This window comes from Littorina saxatilis, linkage group LG15 (genome assembly GCF_037325665.1).
Source record: "Littorina saxatilis isolate snail1 linkage group LG15, US_GU_Lsax_2.0, whole genome shotgun sequence".
Lineage (NCBI taxonomy): Eukaryota > Metazoa > Mollusca > Gastropoda > Littorinimorpha > Littorinidae > Littorina > Littorina saxatilis.
Genome location: NC_090259.1, coordinates 12,223,147 through 12,240,646, shown reverse-complemented (window position 1 = coordinate 12,240,646; position 17,500 = coordinate 12,223,147). Strand labels below are relative to the sequence as shown.

General features: G+C 44.1%; 2 protein-coding genes across 3 annotated transcripts in view; both read left to right on the top strand.

Annotated features, from left to right (window-relative positions):
• The first annotated feature begins 434 nt into the window (after positions 1-434).
• Positions 435-17,500, top strand: part of LOC138948588 (uncharacterized) — a 19,799-nt gene continuing 2,733 nt past the window's right edge. The window contains exons 1-4 of the mRNA XM_070320148.1: positions 435-859; positions 1,829-1,997; positions 3,181-3,350; positions 7,423-7,688. Of these exons, the coding sequence (XP_070176249.1) occupies positions 725-859; positions 1,829-1,997; positions 3,181-3,350; positions 7,423-7,688 (740 nt within the window). The 5' untranslated portion in view covers positions 435-724. The remainder of the gene's footprint in view (positions 860-1,828; positions 1,998-3,180; positions 3,351-7,422; positions 7,689-17,500) is intronic.
• On the top strand, positions 8,345-16,244 carry LOC138948569 (uncharacterized). Of its 2 annotated transcripts, none has more exons than XR_011450013.1 (2): positions 8,345-15,589; positions 15,818-16,244. XR_011450013.1 is itself a non-coding variant. In XM_070320129.1 (2 exons), the coding sequence occupies exon 2, from the start codon at positions 10,565-10,567 to the stop codon at positions 14,969-14,971; it is 4,407 nt and encodes a 1,468-aa protein (XP_070176230.1). In that variant the 5' UTR covers positions 8,345-8,784; positions 9,013-10,564; the 3' UTR covers positions 14,972-16,244. The 2 variants fall into 2 exon arrangements, 1 of the variants encoding a protein (XP_070176230.1); XM_070320129.1 differs by having other exon boundaries at positions 8,345-8,784; positions 9,013-16,244.

Sequence of the window (17,500 nt, the reverse complement as noted above, 5' to 3'; positions counted from 1 at the left end):
ACACACACACGCGCGCGCAACCCCCCTCCCTCGATCTACATTGTAGATACACATACACACTATGCGTGAAGCGAACGAACCAGTTTATTGGATGAAAAATGACCTGGACAGAACAAAATGTTATGAACCTCACAACTGCCATAAAAGCCATAATTAGGACAATTTACAGGTTTCAGAAATACAATAGGTCATTTATAATACTGAAAGGGCACAATTCTCTTTCCAATGTCCACATTTTTACCTAAACTACCCTTCCAAAGCTAGTGCGGGCCAATTTTGCTAACAATCTACTGACCGGATAATGTGTGTGAAATTACGATAATGTCCAAAGAGAACAGAGCTTGCAACACGTTGCTGTGTAAGTGCCTGTGTATGAGACTGTTGCAAAGGCGCTCGTTTACTTTTAGATCTGTGTCGGTCATGCCGCTGTAATTGTACAGCTGTTTCTGATGCAAGGGGTCTCGAATATTTCTGTCTGACTTCAAATCAGAATTGTGCAGGCTCGACTGAGAGTGAGAGTCAAAAGCTATTTCGGTTTGGAAGAGCCTTTAAACTGACTGGTGTCGCTCGAGTAAATATCGTCAGACAGAGAACACAGGTTTCCGTGCAGTGTGTTCACGTGGTTGATTCTGCTGTCAAGTTTTGCTTCTATGGTTTTCTAAAACTGTCAGTAGTGAACAGGCAACAAATAACCAACGGTCAACTAGAAAACCCCAGTTACAGGATGAAGCAGAACACGTCTGGCGTCATTCTTTCTGTACACGTCATCTGTGTCGTCATTTTGTGCGTCATAATGACCACAGCAGCTGGCGACGACAAGTTGCCGTTCATGAGTCAGTTCCCCTCTGACGTCAACCAGGTAAGATATAAAAATAAACTTTTGATTTCACCTGAAATGTATTTAGGAAAGATAGAGTTCCCTTTGCGAATAGAATAACAATAATTCGTATCAAGCTAAGGTCTTCCTCGAATACTTGGATTTTATTATGTGGATACATTGGACCTGGTTTCTTGCAAGCTTTGGCCTGCTCTCCTCCCGCAAACTAGGCAAACTAATGATCTCTTGGGGGCCTCTTGCAATCTTGATAGTCCTATGTTTGCCGGCGATGGCTGCTATCAGGCGGAAAACACGGACTCTTCTTTTTCTTCTTCGTTCATGGGCTTCAACTCCCACGTTCACTCATGTTTTAGCACGAGTGGATTGTTACGCCATTCAGGCTGCATACGCCGATTTCGGGACTGTTCAATATCGGATATTTGTTTGTCTAGTTGCCTAGTGTATAGTAAAAATAACGACAGCTTATATAGCGCGAACCACAGTAATCTATGCTCTCCACGCTAGTTTGCTGGAGTTGAGGAGACCAATGCTGGAAGAAACCAGCATCATGGTATCCAAGTATTCGAGTACGACTTTAGCTTGAGACGAATATTTGTTGTTTCATCGTAAATGGACCTTTATCTTTTCCAAATACATTTCCGAAGTTCTCTCTCTCTCTCTCTCTCTCTCTCTCTCTCTCTCTCTCTCTCTCTCTCTCTCTCTCTCTCTCTCTCTCTCTCTCTCTCTCTCTCTCTCTCTCTCTCTCTCCCCTCACTCTCTCTCTTTCTCTCTCTCTCTCTCTACGTATACTATGTCGGGAAACGGGTAGAAAGTGTGTGAACCATCCCAATGATCGGTTACAGGTTAAAAGTTTCATGTTTTCGAAACTTTATGTACACCGATTTCCATTCACCTCCATCCCCATTGCAAGGGGCCGATGGTCTAGTAATTAAACTTTCGCATTAATTCATTCTCTCTCTCTCTCTCACCTATGTAATATCATTTTCTTAGCTGGGTCGGAGCAGACCCAGTCTCGGGGGTAACCAGTTCCAATATCTCCACATCAGGTGGATCCGCCAGCAACAGTTTCCCGATGCACGTGCCATCAGTGTCATGGTCGATGCTCAAGAGAATCCCCGGCCCAGAATTGTCTGGATCATTAACGGGCAAATGATTCAGGGTAAGGTGCATGAGGGGGGGTGTGTGTGTAAGTGTGTGTGTGTGTGTGTGTGTGTGTGTGTGTGTGTGTGTGTGTGTGTGTGTGTGCGTGTGTGTGCGCGTGTGTGTGTGTGTGTGTGTGCGTGTGTGTGTGTGTGTGTGTAAGTGTGTATGTATGTGTGTGTGTGTGTGTGTGTGTGTGTGCGTGCGTTTGTGGGTGTGTGTGTGTGTCTGTGACTGTGTGCGTGTGTGTGTGTGTGTTTGTGCGTGTGTGTGTGTGTGTGTGTGTGAGCGCGCGCACGCACGTGCGTTTGTTGGTGTGTTTGTGTCTAAAAAATGTAATCCGTCACGTAAACCTCCACAACGCTGTCCAAACTTATCCATGGGGTAACATCATAATTGTATTTTCAATCAAGCAAACAATTAGCAGCGTGACTGCCGCATTGTACACGACAAGGGGCATTTTGTGCAGACTGTAAATGGGGCATTTACACATTTCTTTCATCAAATGAATAAGAATTCTGCCTGGAAATCAGCCAGTCCTTTGAATTTCAGTATGTCTCCAAGTAAAATGGTGCTCTCATTCCAAGTAAAAGCTTCGACAGATCTGGGGGGGTGGAGAAAAAGATTAACACAAGAAAAGTATATTCAACGCAAGTTGCAATTCCAGTTTAAAAACATCTTGCCGCGCGCACACACACACACACACACACACACACACACACACACACACACACACACACATATATATATCTATATAAAACACACACACACGCATAAGTATACACACACACGCACACACACACACACACACACACACGCACGCACACACACACACACACACACACACACACACACACACACACACACACACACACACATACATTGTTCCAAAAACCTGCCATTCTAGGTTGTGTTTTGTTTATTATTCAAGACATTTAATGTAAAACAATTTTGACCAACTCTGAGAAAATGTAACCAGGGGAGGCAATCAACTTGAAATACTTCAAAGTGCAATATACAGCGGTTGTGTCCCTTCTGACGATATTGCTTTTTTTTTCATCATCCAAAAAACCGTACCTCAAACGCATTTCAGCAATTAAGGGGTTAAACATCTCAGTTGTCATCATGACGATGAGTAACTTATCACAATGACGAAAATAAGGACGACGCACAGAACGACGTCATTCTTGATTATGTCGCAGAAACGGACCAACAGTACCCTCAGGTGACGTCATTGGAATATCCTCAAGTAAAAAAACAGCGATTCGGGTTCTACGCATCAATCAACATCTCGAACACCATCGAAGTTTCTTCCCTGCGGCTGCTTCTCTCCCTACACACCATAGAAACGGAGACTGAAATCCAGCTGCAGGTAACATGTTGTGCTGTGTGTGTGTGGGGGGGGGGGGGAGGGGGGCAGAGGGGGGTGGGTGGGTGTGTCCCCAGAGTGACTGCTGAGGAATGTCAGCTGAATTGTAGTGCAACTCTCAATTCTTAGTAAATGTGATATGTTTTAGTGTTTGTGTGTGTGTGTGTTTTAGTGCAATTCTTAGTAAATGTGATGTATTTAAGTCTGTAACCGCCCGACACTGCATGGCAATTTTCCTTGTTTTTATAAGGAAAGTAATGTTGAGTCTTGAGTCTTTGTTAGAATGACAGGCACCCCAAGAATATACCTTATATGTGACCCTCCACCATGGAATGAGTCGCATGTCACCTCGCGCGGTTTTGCGCAAGGCTTAATATAAGTCCGGGATGTGTCTGGTAACAGTGTGAGGGTCACCTTAGTCACAGGCTTATAACTCAAACAGTTTTCGCTCTTTTCTAAAACGGTTTTCACCACTACATAGAGCATAAAAAACTCTTTATGGAAATGTATAATATGAGAATCATGCAAAGGTGACATGCGACTCATTTCGTGATGGAGGGTCACATATGTACATTCCTTCAAGTAAAAACAGTTTGGCTCTGTCCAGGATTGAGCATGGTATAATAATAATAATAATAATGGTGATTTCTATAGCGCTTTCGAACACACAAAGCGCTTTACAAAAGCAATAACAACATCATTACCAGAATGACGCCATTGACGGAATAGAACACAATCATAAACACTTTACAACAGAAACCAAAAACAAAACATAAATGTTACAAAAATCCAGAGGCTCTCACAGGAACGAACTCCCAGTATACACAACAATTATAATGTGTGCACACACACACACACACACACACACACACACACACACACACACACACCCACACATGTCCACACACACACACACACACACACACACACACACACAGTAAACATTGTTCATTCGAAAGTGCACATTCACAGGGTCGCGACAACTACATCATCATAGAATGCTTCTCTGAAGAGGTGAGTCTTGAGATTTGCTTTGAAAGAAGGCAGAGATGGACTGAGACGTAGAGACAAAGGGAGTTTGTTCCAGATATGATCAGCTGCGACTGAAAGACAGCGGCCACCGTGATCGTCCCTCTGATACTTAGGAGCTTTGACAAATTTATTTTGGGAGGCAGAGCGGACAACCATTTCAGGATTGTTTTTCTGCACGAGATCGGACAGGTACTGTGGAGCCGTGCCCGCGGCAATTTGATAGAATATGCAGCAGATCTTGTATTTAATTCTTTGTTCGACTGGAAGCCAATGTAGCTGTTTGAGTAGAGGCGTGACGCTTTGTTTCATAGGTGTTCGAAACACGAGTCTAGCGGCAGCGTTCTGGACTAGTTGCAGGGGCTTGGTGACAGATTTGGGACATTCAGCAAGCAGTGAATTACAGTAGTCTAATCTAGAGAGTATGCCGGAACAGACTAGTCTTTTGGTTGCGTCTTCGGTAAGGTACTGTCGAATGGAACCTATACGCCGGATCTCCATTCGCGCTGCTTTACATGTTTGGACTACATGCTGTTTCATGCTAAGATCTTTGTCAAAAAAGACTCCGAGATCACGGGATGTATCCGAGAACTTGATGTCAATATTGTTCAAAGAGATGGCCTGTGGGAGTTCTGAAATAGACTTAGCATGGGTAGGGGTGGAGTATGAAAAACGCATGGCTTCAGTTTTGTCGTCATTTAGTTTGAGTTTGTTCTCTTCCATCCATGCCCCGACATCTCTCACACACTCCTGTAGCGACAGAACCAAATCTGGGTACTTGTCATGTGATGCGGAATGATTGATCTGCGTATCATCTGCGAAGATTTCGTGTAGCACACAATGATTCTCTATGAGAGTTGTCAGCGGTGCTGTGTACATAATGAACAGCACCGGGCCTAACACAGAACCTTGGGGAACACCAAACACAAGAGAGGTTTCAGCAGATTGTTGGCCATCGATCAGAACAAACTGTTTCCTGTCTGAGAGATAATTTTGAATCCAAGAGAGAGCCATCTCGCTAATGCCGAAGTAGTGCTCTAGACGATATAAGAGAATGTCATGGTCTATCGTATCAAAAGCCGCAGACAGATCTAAAAGCAAGAGGACGGATGTTTTGTCCTGGTCTAGAGCGGTCAGAAGGTCATTCAAAATACGAAGAAGAGCCGTTTCCGTGCTGTGCCGTGGTCGATAGGCTGACTGGTGGGCACTAAGAAGGTTGTGGGATGAGAGATGTGAGGCAAGCTGTCGGAGAACAAGTTTTTCGAGAATTTTCGATAGAAAAGGAAGGTTTGAGACGGGTCTATAGTTTTTCAACTCGTTGGAATTGAGAGAAGCTTTCTTCAGCAGTGGCTTTACTAAAGCGGTTTTGAATTCCGTGGGGACAACGCCAGAAGAGAGTGATTCGTTCACTATGGTAGTAATGGTAGGGAGGAGGATGTCGATGTTTTGAATAAGTAGTTTGGTTGGAATCGGGTCAAGTTCGCACGTCTTGGGGGCGGTTTTTAGAATTAACTTCTTGACATCGTCTTCAGACACAGTGGTGAAAGCTAAAAAGGGAGTGCCTTGAAACGGATCGGTAGGAAATGCGCTTTGTGTGTTTGCAACGTGCGAAAAGCTGTCACGTATCGAAAGGATTTTGTTCTTGAAGTAGTCACTAAAAAGGGCCGGAAGTTGTTGAACGTCAAGGACGGTAGGCAAGGAGGCTTTTTTACGCGTGCCTAACAGTGTGGTCATATTGTTGAAGAGCTGTTTGCATGTGGCACTGGAAGACCATCCCGTCACTTGAACACATACTAAAATTTAACTTTCTGACTGACTGAGGGAATTTATTAAATACATTAACGACTTTTTCTAAATTAATTCACATTTTCAGCTCTGCACACAAAATACCCAGGCTGGTGGTTTTTTTATGGCATATGACCAAATGGAAGTATGGCCATTCTTGATGTGGTGAGCTGAACCGTTTTCACAAGGAGTGTGCCTTTTAGGGTAACAACAACGGACACAATGGCCTGGTAGATACCTTGATAAGACGTCGACCTCCCTTGTGGATTTGTAAGGTATTCCAATCCCGGCTACTCCCGGTGTGTAAAGGGTGAGGAGTTGTACAATGTCCCAGGTCAACTTATCTGCAGACCTACGAGTTTCTCAACCCCCTTAGTGTTTACACGCAAGCACGAGACCCTGTACGAACGGAAAATACCCTGTATTCCATGTCAGAGTTCGATGTATTATAGGTACACCATACTACACAGCATGCATCCCCCGTAAAAACGGAATATGGCTACCGAAACGGCCAGAGAAAAACGCCAATCAAACCACCACTTGCACAGAAAAAAGTAGTTTGCGTTGGAGTTGCAGCCAATGAATACGGAAGCAGAAGACGGAAAGATTTATCAATATCTATAACACGTTGTTCCTTTTGAGGTGTCCAAAGGGTCACAAAATGTGTGTATTTCAATTATATCCGTAGTGCCTAATTCCTACACTTGTTGACGTGTTATGCAATGACAGGGAATGTATGCTCTATGAGAAAAAGTACTCTAAGAAAGAAGCACTGACATTAAAGAAAAAAGAAGTGTATACCTATTTTTAATTACAACATGTAAAAAAAAGAATAAAAGTCTCTAGTCTTGTTCTTGTCAATGCTTGTTATTCTCTCAGGTGCCAGGAGATTGGTTCCGGGTAACTCTCGCTTACTCCATTACACTTGTCCTATGCATTTAGAGCGCTTACTTCCCTTTGGTTGTCAGATCTATAGTTAATGACATTCAGCCTGTTTTTCTGCAGAACGTGAGCACCGGCATAACCATCCTGGAACACGGAACCGACGTTGCCTTGGCTCTCGACTGACAAGAGAACGTCATCACCTCGACCATGTAGCTATAGTTAATGACATTTAACCTGCCTTTCTGCAGAACTTGAACAACGGCAGAATCATCCTGGAACACGGAACCGACGTCGCCTTGGCTCTCGACTGACAAGAGAACGTCATCACCTCGACCATGTAGCTATAGTTAATGACATTTAACCTGCCTTTCTGCAGAACTTGAACACCGGCAGAATCATCCTGGAACACGCAACCGACGTCGCCTTGGCTCTTAACTTACAAGAGAACGTCACTACCTCGTCCAACGCTGACCTTGTTTTCACCGCTCGCTTCTTTGCTGAAGATCTGCCTGAGAGCACCTTGGACGAGCTTCACGTGCACCTTGTGCAAGACGGCGGTGTCCTCACTCCTGAGTTGAATAGTGACGTTCTGACTCTGCGGCGACCTGCACAGAACGAGGTTCATGGTTCACTTCACAGAAGGTTAATTTGGCTGTTTGTTTGTGTGTGTGTGATCGGTGGTGATGATGATGACAGAATAAGTACAATGTGTGTGTGTGTGTGTGTGTGTGTGGGTGGGTGTGTGTGTGTGTGTGTGTGTGAGTGTGTATGTGTGTGTGTGTGTATGAGTGTGTGTGTGTTTGTGTGTTTGTGTGTGTGTGTGTGTGTGTGTGTGTGTGTGGTAACGCACTTGCGCTCGGAAGCGAGAGGTTGCGAGTTCGACCCTGGGTCAGGGCGTTACCAATTTTCTCCCCCCTTTCCTCACCTAGGTGGTGGGTTCAAGTGCTGGTCTTTCGGATGAGACGAAAAACCGAGGTCCCTTCGTGTACACTACATTGGGGTGTGCACGTTAAAGATCCCACGATTGACAAAAAGGTCTTTCCTGGCAAAATTGTATAGGCATAAATAAAAATGTCCACCAAAATACCCGTGTGACTTGGAATAATAGGCCTTGAAAAGTAGGATATGCGCCGAAATGGCTGCGATCTGCTGGCCGATAGGAATGCGTGATGTATTGTGTAAAAAAATTCCATCTCACACGGCATGAATAAATCCCTGCGCCTTGAATATGTGCGCGATATAAATTGCATAAAATAAAAACATAAAAAAAAAAAAAAAAATCCCTGCGCTGTTACGCATTATAGTAACATTGGATTTTATTTCCATGGGTGACACCCTTAAGTCATTTCCTTGCGAGACGGAACGCCGTAAAGAGAGATGACGTCAAAAGCGTGACGTCAAAAAGGAAGAATGACACAGAGGAAAACACGAGGTTGGAAATGGTTATGATAGATCTCTACGCCTACACCGTATGAAAGATTATTAGATTTGCAAATTCATACGATGATTCTATCAATAAAGACTTGAGATATTTGTCTTTTGTACTTCGCGTTAAAAGATGTATGGAAGAGTTGTTTTATTGAATTGTTTTGAGACACGTGCGAAGGCCTATATTCGTAGCGTAGAGTTTTACTTTGAGTCCATTCACCAAGATCAGTTGATTCTCGTTCCATTTTGGAGAACAATTCAAGTTTTTTTTCTCGGGAGTTATATTTCATCACAAACCTGAATTATGCAGGTAAGAAACTGCTAAAGTAGGAAAAAGGGAAGTAATAATATCGTTCTTCATTTCAGAAGTAGAGCGGCACATTTTCATCCCTACGTTCATCTGTTTTGTGTGTTTCAAAGGCGAAGCAGTTGGACGAAATCCAAAATTCCATTGTTTGTAAGTAACGGTCAGAATGATTAGATAGATGTTAGGCTCATAAAGCTGATGATAACATGTTGTTTTCACTTTGATCGACAGGTTTAGATGCTGTTTAGATGCTGGTTAGACGCTCGTGTAGATGCAAGCTGGAGATGAATCGGACGCCAACTGAGAGAGAGATGGAACCGTGTTAAAGAACTGATATCACCGTTCACCCCATCGCCGAGATATCCAGGGCATCATCATCGTCATTCACTTCATCGTCGAAGACATCAAGGGCATCCTCAACATCGTTCGTCACATCATCAAGACATCAAGGACATCATTATCACCGTTGAACTCATCGTCAAGACATTAAACTTTAAAGACATCATCTTCATCACCGACGCCGTGTATAAACACTCCGTGAGCTTTACAGTCGCTCATTCGGCAAGATCAAACCTCTCACACCTGATCCTTGACCTGTAGTGCCGAGTACGTCGATGCATGAAGATGAGTAACCAAAATTAAAGCCGTTTTCACTCATTGTAGTTGTGTTCGTCCAGTTGCTTCCAGTGTTTATTCTTTCTGTCGATACATTTGAGTCTGTCTATCGTTCAATTAAGTTAAAAAGAACCACGCATATCACTAACTATAAAAGCGAACAGCCGCCAAATAATCATACCCTAGACAACATTAACAAAATTCGAGATTCAATCTTGAAAGAGCCGGACACGTGAAAATCCTTCCATCGGATTGTGACATATTGGTTGCCTCGTCCGGGATAGGCTATTTCGTTTAGATACATGTGAAGAAATTGTCTTGTGTGGTTTGTGTGTATTCATTGATCATTCATTAGTTAAGTAATTAGTATATGTTTATTTGTGTATTTATTTAAAAGAAAACTATAGTGTAGTATGGGTAAAAACTCACTGTAGATCACATCCTTAATGAAGGTAAACTAAATAACACAACCTTACTGAAGGTAAAAACAAAATGTAACTCTCGAAGAAAAACAAAACAAAACTGGAAAGTGAAAGTTAGATCACTTTCATCTACCTGTAGATCTAGTTCTAGCAGGTAGGATTAGTTGGCAACATTCTGTTGGGGAACGGCTCAAATTCCTTTCTAAGTAGAACCAACGAAACAAAAAGGAAGTCGAAATGGAGATATTTCGCAAAAACATTTTGAACTAGTTTATTTACGTTCACGCACATGGGAAAAGTCATTTGACTATTTGTGGTGACAGATTCAATGGACAGAGTCTGAGTATCTAGCTAATAAACTATTCATAATATTGAAGATCACGGATACTTTCTTAGTGTTGAAATTAGCTACTTCAATTAGTTCTAAGAAATTTTCTAGATAGAAACCGTGGGATCTTTATATACGTTGGATTACGTATGGTGATAGACTAGAGTGATAATACTGGGAGTCGAGCCGCAGTTGTATTGACCACTCTAGGTCACAGAACGAATGTTTACGAGTTGACAGTAACATTGTTCAGTTACAGTTTGTAATAACTGATTTTTTCCATAAATGCGAAGTAGGTTCGAGATAGTCTGTGATGAGATAAATTCCATGCACAGTACCCGATATAGAAACTTCGCACGTCCTCAAATTTGGAGTGAAGGCGTGTGGTGAGACTGACGTAGAAAGCCAGACAGGTAAGATGGCTACTTCAGTGGATGCAGCCCTGGAAGCGACGAGGATTTTGATGGATAAAGGGAAGTTACTTGGTTTGGAGGGATCTGAGTTGCGTGATTTTGTTCTGGAATGTGAGCGTGAGAATGGTGAGCGTGCGGAGCGTGCACGTGAACGTGCTGAACGTGCGGAAATTGCCGATGCTGAACGTAAACGCGCCGACGCTGAACGTGAACGTGAACGCGCAGACGCTGAACGTGAACGTGCCGACCGTGTTGAACGTGAAAGAGAAGAACGCGAGCAACAAACTCGACTCGAGGAGTTGAGGATTCAGGTCGAATTAGCTCGCGCAACAAACTCACGCGATCGCGGAGGCGATGAAGAAGAAGGAAATCAGAACAATAACAATCACAGAAATCATAGACCTCGCGATACCGATAACTACCAACCGAAGTTACCATTCCTCGAAGACAAAGACGATGTAGAAGCGTTCCTTCTGCAATTTGAACGTCATGCTGAAGCATCACACTGGGACCCTAACACTTGGTCTGTACGTTTGTCTGCACTGCTAAAAGGTAAAGCACGCACTGCTTACACCAAGATGAAAGTCGCTGATGCACGCGACTACGCATTGCTCAGAAAGACTTTGCTGGAAAGATTTCAGATTACCGCGGAAACATACAGACAAAGATTCAGAAACACACGGAAAGAAAACGCTGACTCGTACAAAGAGTTCATTACTCAGATTTCCTTGTTCCTCGATCGCTGGGTTGAAATGTCCAATATCGGAGAAAGTTTCGATGATTTCAAAGACCTCATACTGACGGAACAAGTGTATGAAAGCATGCCTACTGAACTCGTCACGTACGTGAAGGATAGAAAACCAAACAGCATTGATGACGTGATCGACACCGTAACTCTCTACGAAGAAAACCGACCCAAAGAAAGCCGTAGACATGGGAAGAAACCTGAAGAGAGAGGACACAAGGCAGCACACGGGACGAATTCCACAAACAAGGACAAGGACGAAGGAAATAAAAGCAGAACCAGCGTCAAATGTTTCAGATGTGGAAAATTGGGCCATTTCAAGAAGGATTGTCGCCAGCCTCCGAAAGATGAATCAGCCAGTGCCGCATTTCAAGACGAGAATGACGTCGAGGGGAATGCGACACATGATCAACTGTGCGACAAATGTGTTCACAAGAAATTCACCAAACTGTCCCAAATCGTAGTTGAAGGCCAGGTAGTCACTGCTTTCCGCGACACCGGAAGCACCTCTACGATTGTTGATTCCAAACTAGTACCAGCTAGCAAGATTACTACGCGCACAAAAGAAACGTCTTTGGCGAAGAAATCAGTGAAAGAGAAACTATCGGTCGCACACGTTTACATGGACACGCCGTACTTCGTGGGAGAAACCGAAGTTAGCGTCATGGAGAATCCTGTCCATCCTGTGTTGATTGGAAACTCGATGGGTGTAGGATCGGAGAAAATCGAGACACCTGTATATCCAGTCCGTGAGACCGTAATCCCTGAAACCACTGCAACAGCCGTTACCCGAGGACAAGAAAAACGTGAAGAGGAGGGGAATGCGTCAATTCCCAGTTTTCCTATGGAAGGAAAGATCTTCACCGTTGCTGATCTAAAGAGAGAACAGCAAGACGACAAAAGCCTTGAGAAATTACATGTGTTGGCACGAACGAATGTAACTCGAGGGCGAGTTCAGTTCATCTATGACAAGGACGTGTTATATCGCCAATACAGTGACAAGCAAGGAAAGGACCACCGACAAGTAGTAGTACCTCACAAGATGCGAGCAAAGGTATTGTCCACCGGACACGATACGGCGATGTCGGGCCATCTCGGACAGAAGAAATCAAGAGAACGGATTTGGCAAGATTTTTTTTGGCCGGGGATCGTGGGTGACATCAAACGCTACTGCAGTTCTTGTGACGTGTGCCAACGTACTATGCCAAAAGGACGGACGAGGAAGGTACCTCTGGGAAAGATGCCTCTGATTGAAACTCCGTTCAAGCGTGTAGCCGTTGACATAGTAGGACCAATCAAACCCATGTCTGAGACAAAGAAACAGTATATCCTAGTGATGGTGGATTTCGCGACCAGATATCCTGAAGCTGTTGCTCTCAAAGACATAAAGGCAGAAACCGTGGCTGACGCGCTATGGACATTCTGGACAAGATTGGGACTTCCAGAAGAAGTATTGACCGACAACGGAGCGCAGTTCACCAGCGAGTTGATGACTCAAGTCAACCAACTTCTCGCAATCAAGGGATTGACAACTTCACCTTGGCATCCTCAATGCAATGGTGTTGTAGAACGTTTCAATGGAACTTTGAAAGCGATGCTCAAGAAGATGACTTTTGAACAACCGACCAAGTGGGACCAGTACTTGCCAGCACTACTGTTCGCATACCGAGAAGTTCCCCAAGATTCACTTGGATTTTCTCCTTTCGAACTTCTGTATGGGCGGACAGTGCGTGGACCAATGCAAGTATTGCGTCAACTGTGGACGGAAGAAGAAAGCAACGACGAGATACGCACGACGGCTGAACATGTTATTGATCTGCGAAATCGCATTGAAGAAACGTGCAAGATCGCCCGCGACCATCTCGCCAAGTCAGCAATACGACAAGCTCACTTCTACGACAAGAAGACGAAGAAGAGAGAACTCATTGTCGGCACCAGAGTTTTGCTTCTACTGCCAACGAAACACAACAAGCTAGAACTTGCATGGAAGGGACCATACGTGATCGAGGAGAAGATCAACTCATTTGATTACAAGATCAAAGTGGGTCGCCAAACTCGTGTCTATCATATCAACCTTTTGCGAGAGTACCATGAACGAGAAATGATCGCTGAACCAGAGAAACTTCCAGAAGAAGTGGTGGAACAGAGCGCGATAGTCGTCGAAGATCTGGAAGAACAAGATGACGAAATATTCGCCAACATGGGACCTGATCCCAGCATACTCATTCCGTCTACAAAACGTACCGAGAATGAGAAAGATGTACATGTAGCTGACACATTGACGGCAAGACAACAACGTGAAGTCAGAGACGCATGTACAGAATTCAGCGCATCGTTGACTGATGTACCAAAAGCTACGACTCTAGAAATCTGCAACATCAAGATGACTGATGATCGACCTGTGTACGTGAAACCACGACCCATACCTCATGCGTTAGTGGACGTGGTGGAACGTGAAGTGAAGGAGATGTTGGATTTGAAGGTTATCGAACCAGCCACTTCACCCTACAACGCTCCGATAGTGATCGTGAAGAAAGCACAGGGTAAAGCAGTGCGTTTCTGCAATGATTTCAGAGAAGCAAATAAAGTCATCGAGAACGACGCTGAACCAATCACAGATGTGGAACATCTATTCTCTGAACTCGCCGATGCACGATACTTCAGCAAGTTGGACTTGACCAAAGGATATTGGGCGATTCCCATCAAAGAGGAAGACCGAGACAAGACAGCGTTTACGACCTCATTAGGGCAAATGAGGTGGATCAACATGCCATTTGGATTGAAGACCGCGGGCAGCGTTTTCAACCGGATGATGCGGAAGCTCCTGGGTCCTCTCAATCGCAAAGACGTCTACCATTTCATGGATGACATCCTGATCGCAACTGCAACATGGGAACAACACATTGAAGCGATCAAGGCCGTCCTGAAAGCCCTGAAAGACGCCAACCTTGCAGCGAAACCCTCCAAGTGCTACTTCGGTTATGAACAACTGCAGTATCTGGGACATGAGATCGGAAGAGGGAAGAGATGGCCTGTCGACGACAAGGTCGACAAGATACAAAAGGCTCAACCTCCTACCACCAAGAAGGAACTGAGAGCTTTTTTAGGTCTGACCGGTTTTTATAGGATTTACGTCCCGGCGTATTCCTCGATCGCAGCACCACTGACAGACAAGACCAAAAAGCAAGAACCGGAAAAGGTCAAGTGGACTCCTGCCTGTCAGGTGGCGTTCGACACACTGAAAGCCAAGCTAGCTGAACAACCGATCATCCAGATGCCAGACCATACACTCCCATACATCCTCAGAACTGATGCTTCAGACAAGGGAATGGGAGCTGTTCTACTTCAAGACAAGGGAGAAGGTCTGCAGCCGATCGCGTATGCCAGCAAGAAGCTGTCAGAGACAGAACAGAAATATGCCACCGTAGAGAAAGAATGCTTAGCGACCGTCTGGGGAATCCAGAAATTTGAGCGTTATCTCTACGGAAGACATTTCATACTGGAGACGGACCATCAACCTCTTCAGTATCTACAGCGGATGAAACCAACCAATGCCAGACTGATGCGCTGGGCACTGCAACTTCAACCGTACGTCTTCACCGTGAAGATCATTCCCGGCAAAGACAACATTGGAGCAGACTACCTCAGCCGTGCTACCATGAACTGAGGGAGACCATGGCAATGGTCGTCACAACTCAGAGATACTACCTGATTGTGAAGGGAATTCTGATCATAGATCCACGGAAACAATTAGTAGAATGTTATACACATATAGTATTAATGTAACTATTATGCATGTTCATAGATTATATAAAATCTTCCTTTCCAAGGGCGTGTGTTACGCATTATAGTAACATTGGATTTTATTTCCATGGGTGACACCCTTAAGTCATTTCCTTGCGAGACGGAACGCCGTAAAGAGAGATGACGTCAAAAGCGTGACGTCAAAAAGGAAGAATGACACAGAGGAAAACACGAGGTTGGAAATGGTTATGATAGATCTCTACGCCTACACCGTATGAAAGATTATTAGATTTGCAAATTCATACGATGATTCTATCAATAAAGACTTGAGATATTTGTCTTTTGTACTTCGCGTTAAAAGATGTATGGAAGAGTTGTTTTATTGAATTGTTTTGAGACACGTGCGAAGGCCTATATTCGTAGCGTAGAGTTTTACTTTGAGTCCATTCACCAAGATCAGTTGATTCTCGTTCCATTTTGGAGAACAATTCAAGTTTTTTTTCTCGGGAGTTATATTTCATCACAAACCTGAATTATGCAGGTAAGAAACTGCTAAAGTAGGAAAAAGGGAAGTAATAATATCGTTCTTCATTTCAGAAGTAGAGCGGCACATTTTCATCCCTACGTTCATCTGTTTTGTGTGTTTCAAAGGCGAAGCAGTTGGACGAAATCCAAAATTCCATTGTTTGTAAGTAACGGTCAGAATGATTAGATAGATGTTAGGCTCATAAAGCTGATGATAACATGTTGTTTTCACTTTGATCGACAGGTTTAGATGCTGTTTAGATGCTGGTTAGACGCTCGTGTAGATGCAAGCTGGAGATGAATCGGACGCCAACTGAGAGAGAGATGGAACCGTGTTAAAGAACTGATATCACCGTTCACCCCATCGCCGAGATATCCAGGGCATCATCATCGTCATTCACTTCATCGTCGAAGACATCAAGGGCATCCTCAACATCGTTCGTCACATCATCAAGACATCAAGGACATCATTATCACCGTTGAACTCATCGTCAAGACATTAAACTTTAAAGACATCATCTTCATCACCGACGCCGTGTATAAACACTCCGTGAGCTTTACAGTCGCTCATTCGGCAAGATCAAACCTCTCACACCTGATCCTTGACCTGTAGTGCCGAGTACGTCGATGCATGAAGATGAGTAACCAAAATTAAAGCCGTTTTCACTCATTGTAGTTGTGTTCGTCCAGTTGCTTCCAGTGTTTATTCTTTCTGTCGATACATTTGAGTCTGTCTATCGTTCAATTAAGTTAAAAAGAACCACGCATATCACTAACTATAAAAGCGAACAGCCGCCAAATAATCATACCCTAGACAACATTAACAAAATTCGAGATTCAATCTTGAAAGAGCCGGACACGTGAAAATCCTTCCATCGGATTGTGACATGCGCTTAGAACTGTACCCACGGAATACGCGCGATATAAGCCTCATATTGATTGACTAGATGATTACCCGCTTCGCCGGGTGGATCGCGAGACGGAGTATGCAGCGTGGCGGTTCGCACCGGCTTCGCCGGGATGATCGCGAGACGGAGTATGCAGCGTGGCGGTTCGGCTTAGAGCACGTGTTGACGTGATTGACGCCACACGAAGGAAGGGAGATAAACGCGCAAAACACTGGAGAAGATAAGGAAGAGTTACTGGAAATGGATCTACAGAAAAACCAAAATCGGTTCACCGCGCCGCGCTTAGAGCACGTGTTGAAAATTTTCATCGGGGTCTACCTGAATATGCCCACCAAATTTGAAGCAGATCCATCGAGAACTTTGGCCGTGCATCGCAAAGTGACAGACAGACAGACACACACACACACACACACACACACACACACACACACACACACACACACACACACAAGCCGTATATAGATATAGATATTGATTGATTGTGTGTGTGTGTGTGTGTGTGTGTACGAGTGTGTGTGTGTGTGTGTGTGTGTGTGTGCGCGTGTGTGTGTGTGTGTGTGTGCGTGCGTAAAGGTTTGTGTCTATGTGTATGTGTGTGTGTGTGTGTGTGTGCGTGTGTGTGTGTGTGTGTGTGTGTGTGTGTGTGTGTGTGTGTGTGTGTGTGTGTGTGTGTGTGTGTGTGTGTGTGTGTGTGTGTGTGTGTGTGTGTGTCTAGGTGTAGATGTAGATGTATGCATACGCATACGTGCATGTTTGAAATTAAAACGTGTATCTGTAAATTATGTAAGTTAATACATCTCAAACCAGCTTAGACCGGGTGCACATTAGAACATACAAAAGACAACCCAGTTCCGACTTCGCTCAGGGCCAATTTGAGTAACCCACGTATAAGTATGGATTGTATTCAAAATGCACAGGGCCAATTCAAGCAACCTAGGTATAGATTGTATTCAAAATGCACAAGGCCAATTTGAGCAACCTAGCTGGATTGTATTCAAAATGCACTGGGCCAATTTGAG

Excerpts from the sequence above, each read along its gene's own strand:
- LOC138948569 (XM_070320129.1), top strand. The coding sequence starts at position 10,565 with ATGGCTACTTCAGTGGATGCAGCCCTGGAAGCGACGAGGATTTTGATG.